Here is a 16,609-nt window from a genome sequence, read left to right on the forward strand (position 1 = left end):
TCTTGATGATAAATTTCTTTATTTAGTATAATAAATCACTAAGCAAAATATTATCCATATATAAGACTAATAAACTTGCTCCTACTTATCTTTAGATATAAATATTAATTAATAATATTTTTTTCTTAAATCTGAAAAATAAAGTAATGATATCAAGAACATTTATATATCATTATCTTGAAGCTTGTTTAAGATCATAAATGAATTCCTGAATTTGCATACTAAATTTTATATATATTTTATTTTCTTTATGAATCGTTTAGAGTAACTCATATAAAGCTAGATCTTTAATCAAAAACTTATTTTCATATCATTATGATGTAACTCAAACTCATAATGAATCACTAATATAATGATAATTCTTAACGAGTTGATTTAAAAACTAAATGTCTCTTTATAATTGATACATTCTTTATAAGTAAAACTTTTAACCACAGGTCTCACCATTATATCATTCAACATTGTCCTTTGAATCATATTTATATAATAGACTCTTTTATAATTATTAAATAATTTGATAAATTTATCATACATCATTCTAGTTATTGATTGTAACTCTTATTTTATTATATCATATTATTTATTAGAATCACTACCTCTTATGACTTGTGAAAACAATGAGGGGTTCATTCTGATTTATATATCATAATATAATTCTTGTAGATATACCATATAATAACAATAAATGATAGGATTCCTTTCCCTTTAAGATATTCCCAAGGCTATCATTTGTGTTTATTCTACAATACCATTAATATCGATATCTGTGAGAGTTTAGTAATGTTATTTTGTTATTCAACTTTATCAAATTATTTAATGATTTGAGTAACAACAATCTCTCGAATAATGAATAATAAAGAAGTATCAACTTGTATCTCCTCTATATCAAAATTAAATTTCAAGATTTTCACTCATGTTGATTCACTATTTTATATGAATCTTACATTACCATATTTAACTATCATCGTACTATTATTAGGGTAATAAGATATGTACCTCTTTGAACTTTTCTGAATAAATAATAAAATATTTAAAAATAATGATTAAATATAATTTTCTTTTATGTGAGTTGAAGATCCTTATCTCTAAAAGACAATTCTAAATATATAAATATCTTAAGTTAAGTTTCCTATTATTTCATAACTCAAAAGAAGTCATGTAATTTATTTACTAGGAACTCAATTTAAGATATACATAGTTGTCCTTAAAGCTTCTTCTCATATTATTTTAAGTACAAAAGAATAATATATCATGCTCCTAATCATATATATAAGAGTATGATTTTACCTTTTAATAATCATATTCTACTACAATATATCTAGTAAATCATATTAAACACATATACCTGAAAAAAATCTAGCAAAAGAATTAAAATTATAATTGGGTTCATCATAAATATCATAAAATTTATCATCCATGTCACATATGATGATTAACATTTCTATCTAATTATTTCGCAACCTCATTTATGAATAATTTAAGAGTGTCAACAATATGAGACTTTATATGAATTAGATATATATAATAATATCTTAATAGATTATCTATATGATAATAAAATGCTTCTCTTTAATGAGACAAAAATATAAAACGACTCGTAGATATAAGCATAATCTCAAGGAGTTTATGAAACTATATATTTTTTAATAATATTTAATTATAGGATCATTGTAAACTTAAGATTCATATTAATTTTATATAGACTATTATATAGAATTCAAATATTAACTTTTATTGAATCACATTAAGTTTTGAACCACACTAAAGGAGAAATAATATTCTAATAATTCTAGGTAAAGAACTAAAATTCTTGGAATTATAAGAACATAACATGAATCCTTAAGATCCATCAAATAAATCATCTTTAGACGTAAGCGATAAATATAAACTAGTATCGCTTTCACTTTAAGATGAATATTTCATTCTCTTTTGATTTTATCATTTTTTTTTATATATCCATTTTTATAATTAAAATGAATCTGATAACATATGTTGAAGCATCAAATTAATCCACTAAGTATTAGAAAAATAATTTTTTATGATATTTAATTTAAATTATATAAAGGTTTTACTTATACTTTTTAATTTCAAATCAAATATTATAGTTTTTTGAAGATATTCTTTTATGAGTTTATATAATAATTATAAACTCAAGTGACTTATACTTCATCCTTATTTTATTGTTACTTACTTCCTGAATAATACTCAAAATATTATGAGTTTTGCTTTTACAACTTTGTCAATTACATTGAGGATATAATCTTGAATTTCTTAATTTGTAGTTAGTTCTTTCACTAAGGTATTAGCTAATGACTTATCAGAAAAATTAAATTAATCTTTAAATATTCTCATGCGCTAGTTGTAAACTGTAGTGAAGTCTAAGTATTATAAAATTGAGTCTTTCATATCTTTTCTGATCAATCTTCTCAATTATTTATTTCATAGAACTTTCAATAATTAAGTCTGTGTTCTCTTCAATTAATCTGATCAAGGTCTCACTCATTCAATAGAATTTGCATATGCTCAAGCTATTTATTTCAAAAAATATAGGGATATTTACAAAAATAAAATGAAGGGCGTACCATTGTAATAATATAACATTAATGTTTTGAGTTTTTTTAATGAATGTTAAACTATTGATATCATCAATATTTTACCTTTAATATTAACATATCTAGTGTTCACACACATAATCATTTATGGAGGATTGATATCATCCTTGTGGAATAGTATTTCTACCTTTAGGTATACAACGCTAAACTACAAGGATATCCAAAACATTATCATCATGTCCCATCACGTAATTATTTGAAATAGATTCTCGTTTGGGATTATCTAAATCTCTTACTTATGTGTGTCATTATAAATATTATTTTATTTAATTTTATTTAGAACTAATTTCATAAAATATTTTATAGATTATTGGTTCAGGTAACTTTGTTGGCTACAGGACTAATAAAAAAATATAAAATATAATCTAAAATGTCCTATAAATAACAAAACTTTCATTATAATTCACACCTCAAAAGCTTATAATCCCAAGCTACTTTGCTAGCTAAAGGCAAATAAAACTTAGCGAGAAGAGTTACAAATAATATTCATCAAATTTTCTCAATATAATTTATGCTAAGCAATTCAATAATAGAATAATAACCATAATAATTATCAAACATTAATCAATAAAAGAAAAACTCATATAATAATTATAATCATAATAACATATAAATTATGCCTTCACGTGGAAGATAAATAAGATTTGGTGGCTACCGACTGTGCGGCCCTCACACAATCGCCACCTGTAGCACTAACCCGACGCGTGACCGCTGCCCTCACACGGTCGCCACTTGGACGCGGGTTCTGCCCACGCGTGGCCGTCGCATGTGCATGTTGCTTGTGCAGCTACTGCTCGCACCAAGCCACCACTTGTGCGATTAGCCCAGCACTCGGCCTACGACCATCCCCAATGTGGCCGCTGTGATGCGTACATTGCTCAACACAACTATTGCTACCAAATCGCTATCAATCTGTAAGGAGAATTTAGATTGATGGTTTAGAAAGATCGAGAGAGAAACTATAATATATAAACTATGTCAATGCTTCTTTAGCCCATAGAGATCATGTTTTATAGGCAAAAGCAAAGAATCTAGAATAAGTTATTATGAGAGCTCCTTCTATCAAGAACATAAGGAATCCTATTATAATATAATTTTTTTTTATTCACCAATAACCATAATCAAAATCTAAATATATTCATAATATATCTTATCTAATTAAATAGAATCATATAATCTAAAGATGTTTGATATGTGTAATTTTAAATGAATCTAGACGATGAGAAATAGTCTTATAGAAGACACCAGTGCAAATTGAGCAAAAAGAAAAGTAGAGAGAGCTTTTGAATGTACAAATGTTGCTAAATTTTTTGTTGTCCTGCCAAAAGCTTCAGCATGACGAAAACAAGATGCTAGAGGAGTGCTTTGAGCTGCAACAATGGAAATTTCCGAAAAAGGGATATATGTTAACTATGAGTTAGAACAGATACGAATATATAATGGCATATATGCTATATGAGTTTTCCAGTAACCATAAGAAACTCATCAAGTGTGATTGGAATGCATGTCAAGTTCCCCTCAAGCCTTGAACAGATAAATGAATTGGGTCCCAGTTCAGTTTCCAGGGAGAACTCTTAGGGAAACAGAGTTCCTGGCGACTATGGCTAGAACTCCTTGGAATCAAGACAATTATGCCACTAAAGTCAGTGACAAATATATTCAAGTACATAATGTCAACTCAGATAGTCAACTAAATGACATAATTCACATCGTACTTCTAGATAAGTGTTAAGTGTGTTAATTCCCAATGACAACGTACTGAAAAGACCATGTCCTTTTTAGCTGCAAAAGCTTGCATAATAAGGAAAAAGATGCTACGGAGTCTTTCAAGGACAAAGATGCCATAAAACCTTTTGCCTGGATTATGTAAGGCACTCAGATTGACCTATTTCTAGTTGGCCATTTCATCATAAACAAAAGATTAACATACCAAAAGATCAATGGAATTATAGAACAGAACAAATGAGCTAATTAAAATGAATATAAACTAATTGAGTATTAAAGGTCCTAAATGAACTGTCACCAAAGAACCTCATGCTAATGACAGTAATCTATCCAACAAATGACCTGGAGAAAAATTGTATCGGTAAGAGCCTCACAAACTGGGCTGCTCTTTTTAACATCAAAATGAACATAGGCTGAAGCAAGCTGCAAACTATATCACTTGCTCTCAGAGATTACTCAAACGAAATCATTGTTCTATTTAATAATACTAGAAACATTATGTGACTCAAAACATGGGCTCTTCTAAACAGTAAGAAGTGTTATTGATCGCATCTACTCACTTAGATTTAAGTATGCAGCATTATAAGGTCTGTTTCCCTGAATTAAGCTGAAGAACTAAGACTGTGTATGTCAACAAAGAAAAAACAAACCCCATGTAAGACAAAACGGACACTGTTCACTGATAAAAAAACTAAACAGTTCAGATCAACAAAAAACCTCGAAACAATTAAAGTAAATGAAACTAAGCAAGAAGTCCGGAAGTACTTAATCAACAGGCAATGACAAATCTCAAAGTTTAAGATGAAGTATCGGTGCTTGTGATTGGGATTCTCCTAACTCCCGTTGCAAAATTTTCATTTAGCATTTGGTTGCCACAAATCATGCATGTGCCCATAAATGTGGTTACGCCAATGTTTTCATATGCCACTTAACAAACAGTGAACTTGGCAGGTTAAGGCTAGTTATAGCAACCATGATTGTCCCCATTCTGGCCGCTGAGTCTCCTGCGCTCAGACTACCTTGCTCGATCACCATTGTCATTCCCACCACCAACATTAATATATTCAACATTTCTGAAGACTCGAAAGTTTCTAAAAAGTAGTTTAATGCTTCATCTCAGAATCACTCGCTTTCTAGATGTTTATGCTTGAAATATTGTTGACTCCATCAAACCGTATTCAATCCGGTCATTGGACCAAACAGCATAGATGACAATCCAATCAACCAGTCAGCAACCAGAGGTATTTGATTACAACAAGTTAAATCATGTATCCACAGGCAACTGCTAACAGTTACAACTAGAGGAAAAATTTATTGACGAATGTGAAGAATCCGTAATAATCTATGAATTGATCAATTAAAACAACACATAAATGAGAACAAAAGAAGAATCCACGGAGCTCATGATAAATTACATTCAACAACATCCTTCGATCAATGTGATCAGAGAACACAAACCTCGCATGGCCATCCTCCTCGGTCACTATTTATCCCATCTTTCGGATCGTCCCAGCCTGCTGCGGATAGGTCTTTGTGGCTCCCGAAGCGGCCTTGGTTCCTCGTCCAACGTGACGGCCGAAATCTGCACATCTCCACCACAATAGATGACGATGTAAAAAGAGAAAAGAACAGCCAATTGTAATTGAAATATCAATCGACCTGGAATGCGAAGGAATCCGGGAGGAGAAGCGATCGACACACCACCTCTCGCTCGCCCTCCTCCGTCGTCGCAGCAAAAGAAACCCGGATTCCAAATCGCGGCAATAGGATTTTAATTAAACCCGACATGATCATTTCGTCGAGTCCGGTAGCGACCCAGCCGTTGGATCATAATCATCTGGACGGTCGATGATGGCGCTCACCTTCGATCGGTTCGCTGTACGTCGCTTCGCTTACCATTTTTGTATTTTTCTTTAAAAAAAATTTAATTTAATAAATTAATTATAAAATAATAAATGATAAAAATGAGATTCTGTAAACATTTTTTATTAATTAATACCTTTAATATGTTAGAGAGGTTTCAAATCTTAACCTTTCGTAAAAGATTTGATATATTGTCATCAGATCAATATTTAAAATATTAATATATGTTTTGAATTCTTAACTTTTGATAAGTTAGTATTAATCACTAAATCAATGTTTAAGATATGAATATATTAGAGGCTTTGAACCCTCAACTTTGTCATATCAAAACGCATTAATAAATGTTTTTATGAATTAACTTTAATTTCAAATTAAGAATTAAGTTTTTTTCCTAAATTAACTCTAATTTATCTCACATAATTTTTTTAATTTTTTTTCCTTTTTGTCCTTTCTAAATTTATTAAAAAATATTTGCATGAATAATATTTTGATCACATTCCAAACAAAATAAAATGAATAAAAATATTTATAATATAAAATTATCTTATTCAAGTAAAAGTTTTATAATAATCTAAAAATATTTATCAACCTTCATAATAATTTAAAAATGTGTCAAAAAATTATCTTTTCACGATTCAATCATGTTAGTATTAGGAATCACTTTATTTTTGACCGTGTTGGTGTTGAAAATTATTTCTTTAAGTTATTTGTTCATGTTGATAGTATGAATTATCTTTTCAGGCAATTTGATTGTATTGATGTTGAGAGTTTATTATTTTTAAGCGATGATATAGTATTAATATTGTGCGTCACCTCTTTGAATAGTTGGATCATATAAGTGTTGAGAATTATTGTTTTAGATAGTTCAATCGGTGTCAGGAGCCATAATTTTAGGGAGGTTTTTTATGTCAATAATTATCATTTTAGATAATTAAATCGAGTTAGTGATGAGAGCCATCTCGTTTCATGATTTGACTGTATTATTGCAGCTCAATTATGTCTAATCATCACTTCTATCACATCAAATGATGGTCTGATATAAGTGTAACTTTCTCTATCCATCATTGAGATGTCGACAAAGATTTATAAATAGTTGGAAGGCATTTAATAAGTATAGTATTTTCAGGCTTAATTTATTTTTTTTATAAAATAAAACAATAATTTGAGGCTTATCCTCAAGACAAGTAGTGCAATTGGACACGTACTAGTCTTTTGTTCCTATGCCCAAACATGGGCCAGACGACTTACGATAAGAAAATAGTCACTACGATAGGAATCATCAGCACGATTACCTTGTTAACTATGCCATTTGGTTTGGCTTGCTCAGATTAATTACTTTTGGAACACAGTTTGGCTCGCGAATTAAACGTGAATCGTTTGAATCGAACTGCGTTGACCGTCACGGGTGGGTTCGCTTTAGATTTGACCATATTCAGATTCCTACGTCAATTTTAATCAGGCAAATCCAGACTTCCGATCGGTATTAATCGTGGATCATAAATTACGATCAGGACTCCCACCAGCCCCCTATTTAACGAGAACGGTGCCGACATCTGTCACACAATGCACACGGCCATTGTGGACACGTACACCTCCCCCTCTCTATCCGCCACCGTCGGATCAATAATAAACGGAAGATATCAGTTCATTACAAATGTCTTATTCGTGATTAAGTTCAAGTCTAGGCCCAGATAAGTAATTACATTTTCCCCAGGCTCTACATAATGAGCTAAGGATCTCGATGCGTCCCTGGGGTCCGAGAGCGAGGGAGCTGGGATGGAGGTTCCGCAGGTCTTCTCATCGCTTCCTCGATTCGTCTATTTCCTCTCTTGTTTCGGCAATCTACTGTTTCGCAATGATTGATGGGTAAGCCAGTACCGTCGGTGCGTTCTTCGTTTAATCTCATTTCTCTCAGGAAAAACGCGATTTCTGGATCAGGCTTTTTTGGCGGGATTTATTGTGTTTGGTTCTGTTTTTATTGCAAAAATCACTTCTTTCTGCCGTTGATGTGGGCGTTTTGTGATCTTTTAGGTGGATTCTGTCTCTTATTTCTGAATTATGAGCGGTATATTGATCGAGTGGTCCGTCTTTGGGGGTTCTAGGGTTGGGTTTGCTTTCTCCTTTTTTTTTCCTTTTCATATATTGTGTTTATAATGTGTTACGGAAGATGTGATTTGGCTGCACGAGCCACTATTGGAATGTGATCTAAACTATGCTCAATTGCTGCGCTTTTGGTTTATCATTCGTGAACATTATAAGATTGTTTCGTTTGTGATTTGGTTTCTTGGTTTTTCTTCATCGGTACATCGTTATTTGCTGGAAATTTCCTGTTAGTTTAATTGAAGTTGTACTTTTACATATGCGTAGATGTGATCTTGAAATTGTCAACCACGACAGCCGGAGATGATATGCATGTTAAAAGTAATAAAGTTTATGATAATGACTTACGTGTTTCAGTCCTGCGTTGTAATTTATTCTTAAAAGATGTTGCTTGTCTGCTCAATTTTGAGATTAAACTTTCAAACGGCTGTTTTGCTCCCATGCTTGATCATCTGCTGTCTGTTCCTCGGATACGAGTGCGATGTCCTACTATACTATTTCTGTGTCTTTATAGTTTATTTGACCTCACGGTGGCTTTGTAGAATGCATGTTGCCTAGAGTAAATCAACAATCTTCGATTACTGATGCTCTCTAGATCTTACTTTTTAGATCAAAATAAACTTATGATTACAGGAGACGTGATTGACATTGACTTCATAGAATGCATATTGCATGGAGTCAATCAACGATCTTTGATCCCTGGTGCTTTAAATTGTTCTTTAGATCGACATAAACTCAGGACGTTATGAGATATGATTGAACACATAGGTAGGATTTCTAGGATTTACAATTGCATATATTAAAATGAAATTGCCGCTTGGGTATTTCTGATACTATTCATGTTTGTATTTGCAATCCAAAACCTCTTCTTTGTTCCATACAAATTTTACTTAACATCCACACTTGCATTATTGTGGAATGTCGTTCTTGTATTATCTCAGTAGAAAAATAAAATGCATGTCAAGGATCCATTCTGGTTTCAGGTTCATTTTGACAGGCTCTTCGAATCTGGATCAGTACCAGACTTGGAAATTGTTACCCAGTCAAGCTATCTTGTTCTTGACATTGCAACCTTAGAGCCATTTCTTTCATAGTTTGTCAAGCCTTCCATCAAAATGTGGAGTTTCATATCAAATGCGACTACTGGAAAATCAGGCTCAAAGAACATCTGTGCAAAGGCTAGCACCACCAATCCTGATTGCTCTGATGATGATGTTTCTTCATGTGCTAGTAAAGAAGAAGAAGGTTTGGAATGTCCAATCTGCTGGGAGTCATTTAACATTGTTGAGAATGTGCCTTATGTCTTATGGTGTGGCCACACACTATGCAAGAACTGCATCCTGGGTCTTCAGTGGGCTGTGGTTAAGCTTCCAACTGTACCGATCCAGTTGCCCCTCCTCGTATGCTGCCCGTGGTGTAACCTCTTGTCTCTCCGGCTAGTCTACAAAGCTAATCTCATATTTCCCCGGAAAAATTTTTTCTTACTCTGGATGGTCGAGGGCATGAACGGTGATAGGTCGAGATCTCAGTCCTCGAACCATGGGGAACACAGACCAGTATATCCTTCAAGTGGCAATGTGTCGTGGGGAAGTCATTCTCACCGCCAACACAACACCCACAGAGTTCCACACTCGCATGAAGATCATTCCAACCAAATGCATGCTCGACTTATTGGTAACTACTTCAGTATCGAAAGATTTCGTGCTTCCTTACGCAAGTCTCTGGCTTTCTTTATACAATTGACAGCCAAGTTCCCTCTTGTAATAATCTTCCTCCTCATAGTCCTTTATGCCATTCCTGCGAGCGCCGCCATCTTAGCCCTTTATCTCCTAATCACTATCCTGTTTGCTTTGCCCTCTTTTTTGATACTATATTTTGCATACCCTAGCTTGGATTGGCTTCTCAGGGAAATATTCACTTGACTTGTATTTCTTCTGATCAAACCAGAGTTCAAATGGCTAGTTATCAAGTACATGAGGCTTGCATGTTTTGGCATCAATCTATTGTTGTGATAACAGCCATCTAGTGCTTGGTCATTTACTAAATGCATGTCTTGCAATTTCTGCTGAGCCTTGGCTTGGGATTTCCGACCTTGGCAATAAATGTATGCAATGAACACTATTACCATCACGTAAGTGGGACACTTGAAAATTCTACTCCATTGTGAAGGCCATGTATGAGCGAGCCCTGTGATAGCGTCACTTGATTATCTAGTTTTGTTATAGTTCATTTTATTTCTAGTCCTTTTCTGACTGATCTTATTACTGGCATCTGATATATCTAACTAATACCTATGTGTTTTTTTCTTCTTTTCTACTATGCTTTAATTTCATTGTATTGCCTATGTGTGGCTGGCTATTTAATGACATCCAAAGTGATCCATGTCTCCGGAAACAAGTCCACAATTTTTGTATATTATTCGGACTATTTGATCTCATCTAAACAGCAAACTGGTTTTAACCAAGATGGCAAGTAATGATCTAAAACTGTCTGACAATTTGAATTTTTATTTGTTGGATTCTTAGAGTAAGTAATAGTCTTGTTTCATAAGCCTCGGGGATTTTATATGTGAAGAAAGTTCTTATCGAGACTAATTCTATTTCCTTGAATGGGGTCATAAGTAGCAGTAGTAGCAGCCGCAGCATTAACTTATAGCAATAATATATATATATATATATATATATATATATATATATATATATATATATATTATTGGAGATACAAATATGTTGGTATTTTGTTTTGAATTTTCATAAATATTGGTAATCTTTTAAGAATAATTAATATCTATTTATATTTTTATAAGAATGGCCGCACTGTATTTTTTAGTATTATAGAATGATAAGATGTTGATATGACCATGATCATGATTGATCAGATTGCATAATTTAAGTTCTTGAAAACTCTATTAAAATGCCATCATTATATAATCTTACTAAGAACTCGGTTAGACAGTAGAAAAAACACTTAAAATCTTACTTATAGCAAAATCTTTCTTTGTATATTAATCTTTTTCTTTAATGTGTCATAGTATTTCTAATCATATCGGGTTGCAAATAATTAATACATAGATCTAATCATATGAGTATCTCATAAAGATGTTATATAAATTTATATTTAATAGAAAATCTTTTAATTTAATGTTTATATTAAAAATATATATTTGTTGATGAGAAGAAAATAGTTGGAATATTTTATAATCAGAAATTTATATAAATACAAATACAGAATGCATGATCTTTAAACAAATGTCAAATGTCCTAACTGTGTTACATAATGTCCGAAATCATCAAACTTTGGTGATTAAACAAAGTGATACAAATCAGCGTTGTTTCCACGTGAATGGCATGACATCTCTGAAGCAAAGAAAACAAATCATATCCAAATTTCTAGTTGGGATATGAGCCGCTGTCGAGGACTGCTTCGAGAGGAGCCGCCACCGCACACATTCCCGTCTCTCGCTGTCGCTCTCACTCTTGCTCCTCCTCCTCCTCTGCCGTCGCACCCCGCCGAGCCTCCCCGACAGCCCCCTCCCGCCTTCTCCTCCTCCCCTTCGTTGAAAGCTCCGTCCCTAAACGACAGCCTCCCCGGACGACGATAGGCCCCTTCTTTCTCCTCCTCCCCGAAAGCTCCCCTCCGAGTCCCGATCGACAGTCGGTGCGAACTAAGTCCAGGTTTCGTCCTAACGTTTCTTTGTAACCCTAGCATTCGAGGCCCTTTTCTTGATGGTCACTGGTTTTTTATGGATTCTTTTTGGGTGTGTGTCAAGGGGAAAAAATCGATTTTTTTTAAGGTCAAAATTCAATTGGTTCTACCATTAAAAGAAAAAAAGTTGTATCTTTGGTTATATTTCGATAAGTGGTTTGGTTTTATTGGTTGTTCTTTTTATCGAAGAAGCATACTATTTGTTTCTAGCTTGTGGAGCTTCGACTAGTTTTCCTAAACCTTCTGAGGTCTCGGATGCCTGTTATTCATGGTGGAAATTCTTTGTCGTCTATGGATGTGAGAGATTCTGGGGTTATTTGATGTTTAATTCCTTTAAGATAAGTTCGTTTCTTGTATTTGCTAGATCTGGGAGTGTCGATTCCTGCCTGCCTGATAACATAGGTGTAATTCCGTCCGGCTAGTGGTTTCTTAAATCTGTCAATATGGTGGAAATTTTGAGCAGTTACGGTTCAATCTGCGGCATATATGATGGCTCTCATTTTGGTAAAAGGTCGGTTAGAAAACAGGAGCGAGTCCGTCCGTCTTTTTGCTTCCTGAATCTTCGACCCAGCAAATTGAGTTGTCTGCAGAATAATTGCATTGTCGAGCATTCACCTGTCCTGCTGGTGGTGGCACAAAGTGGTAGATTGTGTGAACTCAAGCCGCTTGTAATGTCCAGAATGACTAAAATTTCCTTCTCTATAAGACGAGATCATGTTGTGTCTGCTTGCTACTGTAAATCTGGTGTTGCATATAGACAGCAAATTAGCATGCTGACGTGGGATCAGGAAGTCAGATTCAGCACGAACGAGTATATCCAAAAGCAGCTGCCTTTGGGGAGCTCAGTTATTCAACAAGAGCTTGGTGTTGAAATTACACATGATCTCTCATGCTCAAACTTAGAGAGGCAGTTTCAGCTTTCGGAAGGAAAGCTGCTGTTTTTAGAGGAACAAGATGAAGAATTGTTGTCAAAGAGGGTTTTGATCCTCAGCAGGCTGAACAAAGTTAAGAGTGCACTAGAAATGTTTACTTCGATGACAGCCTCTGGCCTTCGACCTAATGCTCATGCTTGTAACTCACTTCTATCAAGTCTTGTGCGCAATGGATCACATGATGATGCCTTGAAGGTTTTCGAGATGATGAATGAGAAAGGAATGGCTACCGGCCATACTTTTAGCTTGGTACTTAAAGCTGTTGCTAGTGCTCAAGGTTGTAATTCTGCCTTAGAAATGTTCAAGGCATTGGACGAGGCAGGCATATCAAAAACTTTTGATGTTATTGTTTACAATACGATGATATCAATCTGTGGGAAAGCTGGGAACTGGATTGAGACTGAGAGAACCTGGAGAAAGCTAAGGCAGAGTGCGCTTAGAAGTACCATGATAACTTACGAATTGTTGGTCAGTATTTTTGTGCAGTGTGGGCAGCCAGAATTTGCAGTTGATGCATACTATGATATGATTCAGAGTGGACTAGGACCGAGTGAGGATATTCTGAAAGCAATTCTTTCTTCGTGCACCAAAGAAGGGAAGTGGGATCTGGGTCTCAACATTTTCCAGAAAATGTTGGATAGTGGCATCAAGCCCAATATGATTGCCTTTAACTCAATGATCAATTGCCTTGGAAAGGCTGGGAAAGATGATCTTGCATTCAAGGTCTATAATCTCCTGAAATCAGTAGGGCATAGGCCTGATGGATACACATGGAGTGCATTACTGTGTGCTTTATATAGGTCTAATCGATATGCTGATGCCATACAACTATTTGAGGGCATAAAAACAAAACAAGATGTTGACTTGAATGCTCATTTATATAATATGGCTCTCATGTCTTGTCAGAGACTTGGTTTATGGGAGCGTTCATTGCAGCTGTTATGGCAGATGGAAAAAAGTGGAATTCAAATGTCAACTACCTCTTATAACCATGTGATTTCTGCTTGTGAGGTTGCAAGGGAGCCAAAAGTTGCATTGCAAGCGTATCGGCACATGATTCAGCAGAAGTGTGCCCCAGACACCTTCACATACTTATCATTGATTAGATCATGCATCTGGGGATCCCTTTGGACCGAAATAGAGGAAATCATGGAGGTATGTACCATCTCATTGCTTAGGTCACTTTTATCAGGGTTTCTACTCTTATTTGTGATTACAACCTGTGACAAGTCATGATTAGCAAGCCTTACCTTAGTATCTGCAATGATACCTGAAACATAATATGCCAATATATGTCTATCAAAGTTTCAGTTTAGACCATGGAAGGTACATTGTTACTTCTTGCCAGAATTATATTATTTATTTTAGCCACTGATGGAAATTCTAGGTTTATTGAAGAGATATAGAAGGTTTTAGTGTGCTGTGATTTTTCTTCTTCTTTGATTATTTCTCTCACCATTCACGGATGTCCTGTGCCTAGCATTGCATAGGTCTTTAGTGAAGATAGTTTCCTTCCAAGTTCATCTATCCTTGCTTGCATGATAGAAATCTCTACTATTCTTATCTTGCTTTCACTATGCTGGAAACATACTGAACATCCACTTTTCTCCATGTCATTTAGATTTTTGACTGTCTTTCTGATCAACAAATATCATAAGTATGTCCGCGTTGAATGTTTAACAGTTAAACACCATTGTACTCTCACTAGGGTTAGAATTCCTCAAAATATCTTGCTTGAATAAACCACCAGAGATTGACAGAGATTGTCTATAGTCAAATGCATATAACTTAATTTGGTCATGGATTCCTTTGTCATACTTCATTAATCAGCTGTTTCTCTTTTTCTCACTTATTTCCCCTGCTCGTTGAAAGAGAAGTCATCAAAATGTTCAAGATAACAAACAAATTTCTAATTACCTGTAGCTACCTGCCATCTTCTTTTTGCTTTTTAAATAACTAAAACAGCTTTGGTATTCATTTTTCCTTGGAATGACCAATGAGGGCATCCTATATTGCATAAGGGACTGCTTCTATGAGAAGTTCTTTCCGCCTCCCCTCCATGCAGAAATATAACAATGAGCTGGTTGGCACAGACATACAGACATAGTTAGATTTTCACGCATGGGACACCACAGGAAGACCATGGTTATGCACCTGCAATTTTGTTTCCATACGATGATGAAACAAATATTCATCTTTTGGGCTCTTGGATCCAAAAAAAACACTAAAGCATCTCCACAATCATAAAAACAATTTGATGAAGGTTTAGTGGGAGAGGAACAAAATTTTGGCTGAAACATGCTTTTGCTATATTTGGTATTTACATCGCGGATTCTACTCCAGTGACTAGAAAGGCATTGACCTTGGTGTGTAAATTCTTTCATCTAAAACTTTGGTTAGCAGATGTAAATGAACAAGATACTGTTGATGTCCTTGCTCACTTGTTCTGGTGACTACAAAAGCATCACCCTGCTTCCTCTCTTATTACACTCCAGGTGTCAGAGGAGATGGCTAAAGTGTGTTTATTTTATCTATTGACCCTCATAATCATGGCATGAGCTTTTGACAAATTTAGGTTTAAATTGCTTCTATCTTTGTTATTGCTCTTTCTGCTTTGACCTTCTTGGTTGTGAAATTTAAAATGAAACTATTCACTGTGCTATTTATGCATATATTTAGGCATCAAGGTAGGTGGTTATTTACTTTCTGACAACAGTTTGTTCATGCTATATCTTCTTGGATTTAACAGGTTGTTGCACCAAATTCTTCCCTATACAATGCACTTATTCATGGGCTTTGCTTACGAGGCAAGATCGAAGTGGCGAAAATAATGTACAAGAAAATGCGCAGCATTGGACTTCAACCAGATGGCAAAACCCGGGCATTGATGCTACAACACTTACCATGTGATAGTAGGTAAATCTTCAACCCACCTATGGATTATACATCTGTTAACTTCATCAGGCATTATTTGGGTCAATGATGTGTTTGTTCAGAGACCTGTAACAATGATTGTACTGTTGTCCAAGTTAGTTCTAATTATTAAGTTTATCTAACATAGTTTTAGACTAGATTCCAACAAAAAATTACTGCCTTGCAGGAGAAGATGAAGTTCTCAGAGCAGTATTACTGTATTCCTACGACTTATCGTAAAGATCTCCGGCCGCAAAAGTTTCGTGGATCAGAGAATCAAATACCCATATATCAAGGCAAGTTGGCAGATCGTGCATCAGTCACGACGAACAATCACAATCCCTGCTAACCGTGGACTATCAAAGTGCTGGTGATTCAAACCGGACTTCTTTGAGCTTGGGAGACTGGCGCTGTCTTGCGGAGCATGTCGATTGATCACCGAGGTTTGTGGGTTGATCAATGACAGCAGTTCGTCTAATTCTGACTTCAGAAAATATTGCAGCTGAATAAAGATTCATGTACAACCAAAAGGCAATCTTGTTCTCAGTTACTTGACCACATATTGTTTGAACCAAGGTGAAATCATATATGTTAGAACTGATGTTGTGAATAGAAAATTGACTTACCGATCATTCATTGACCATCTGAATCAGCATCCAACATCCATCCAGCAATTGATCATATAGTGATATTACTGTTCAGAAATGAAACAATTTGACTAGTGTTGTGGTTTCAAACTTGCCAACCATTCACAATCTT

At 34.6% G+C, this 16,609-nt stretch overlaps 2 protein-coding genes across 4 annotated transcripts; both read left to right on the forward strand.

Moving 5' to 3' along the window:
* Positions 1–7,925: 7,925 nt before the first annotated feature.
* Positions 7,926–10,540, forward strand: LOC103981420 (uncharacterized). 2 transcript variants are annotated; one of them, XM_065146063.1, is made up of 2 exons: positions 7,926–8,066; positions 9,284–10,540. In XM_065146063.1, exon 2 carries the CDS (start codon positions 9,416–9,418, stop codon positions 10,220–10,222), a length of 807 nt encoding a protein of 268 aa, XP_065002135.1. In that variant the 5' UTR covers positions 7,926–8,066; positions 9,284–9,415; the 3' UTR covers positions 10,223–10,540. The 2 variants fall into 2 exon arrangements, with proteins under 2 accessions (XP_065002135.1, XP_018679896.2); XM_018824351.2 differs by having other exon boundaries at positions 7,952–8,083.
* A 1,125-nt stretch (positions 10,541–11,665) lies between these two features.
* LOC135583678 (pentatricopeptide repeat-containing protein At3g29290-like) lies at positions 11,666–16,495 on the forward strand. 2 transcript variants are annotated; one of them, XM_065149861.1, is made up of 4 exons: positions 11,666–11,957; positions 12,370–14,092; positions 15,687–15,853; positions 16,038–16,495. In XM_065149861.1, the coding sequence occupies exons 2-4, from the start codon at positions 12,449–12,451 to the stop codon at positions 16,045–16,047; spliced, it is 1,821 nt and encodes a 606-aa protein (XP_065005933.1). In that variant the 5' UTR covers positions 11,666–11,957; positions 12,370–12,448; the 3' UTR covers positions 16,048–16,495. The 2 variants fall into 2 exon arrangements, with proteins under 2 accessions (XP_065005933.1, XP_065005932.1); XM_065149860.1 differs by having other exon boundaries at positions 11,667–11,974.
* The last annotated feature ends 114 nt before the right edge of the window (positions 16,496–16,609 follow it).

This window comes from Musa acuminata, chromosome BXJ3-4 (assembly GCF_036884655.1).
Source record: "Musa acuminata AAA Group cultivar baxijiao chromosome BXJ3-4, Cavendish_Baxijiao_AAA, whole genome shotgun sequence".
In the NCBI taxonomy this organism is placed as follows: domain Eukaryota; kingdom Viridiplantae; phylum Streptophyta; class Magnoliopsida; order Zingiberales; family Musaceae; genus Musa; species Musa acuminata.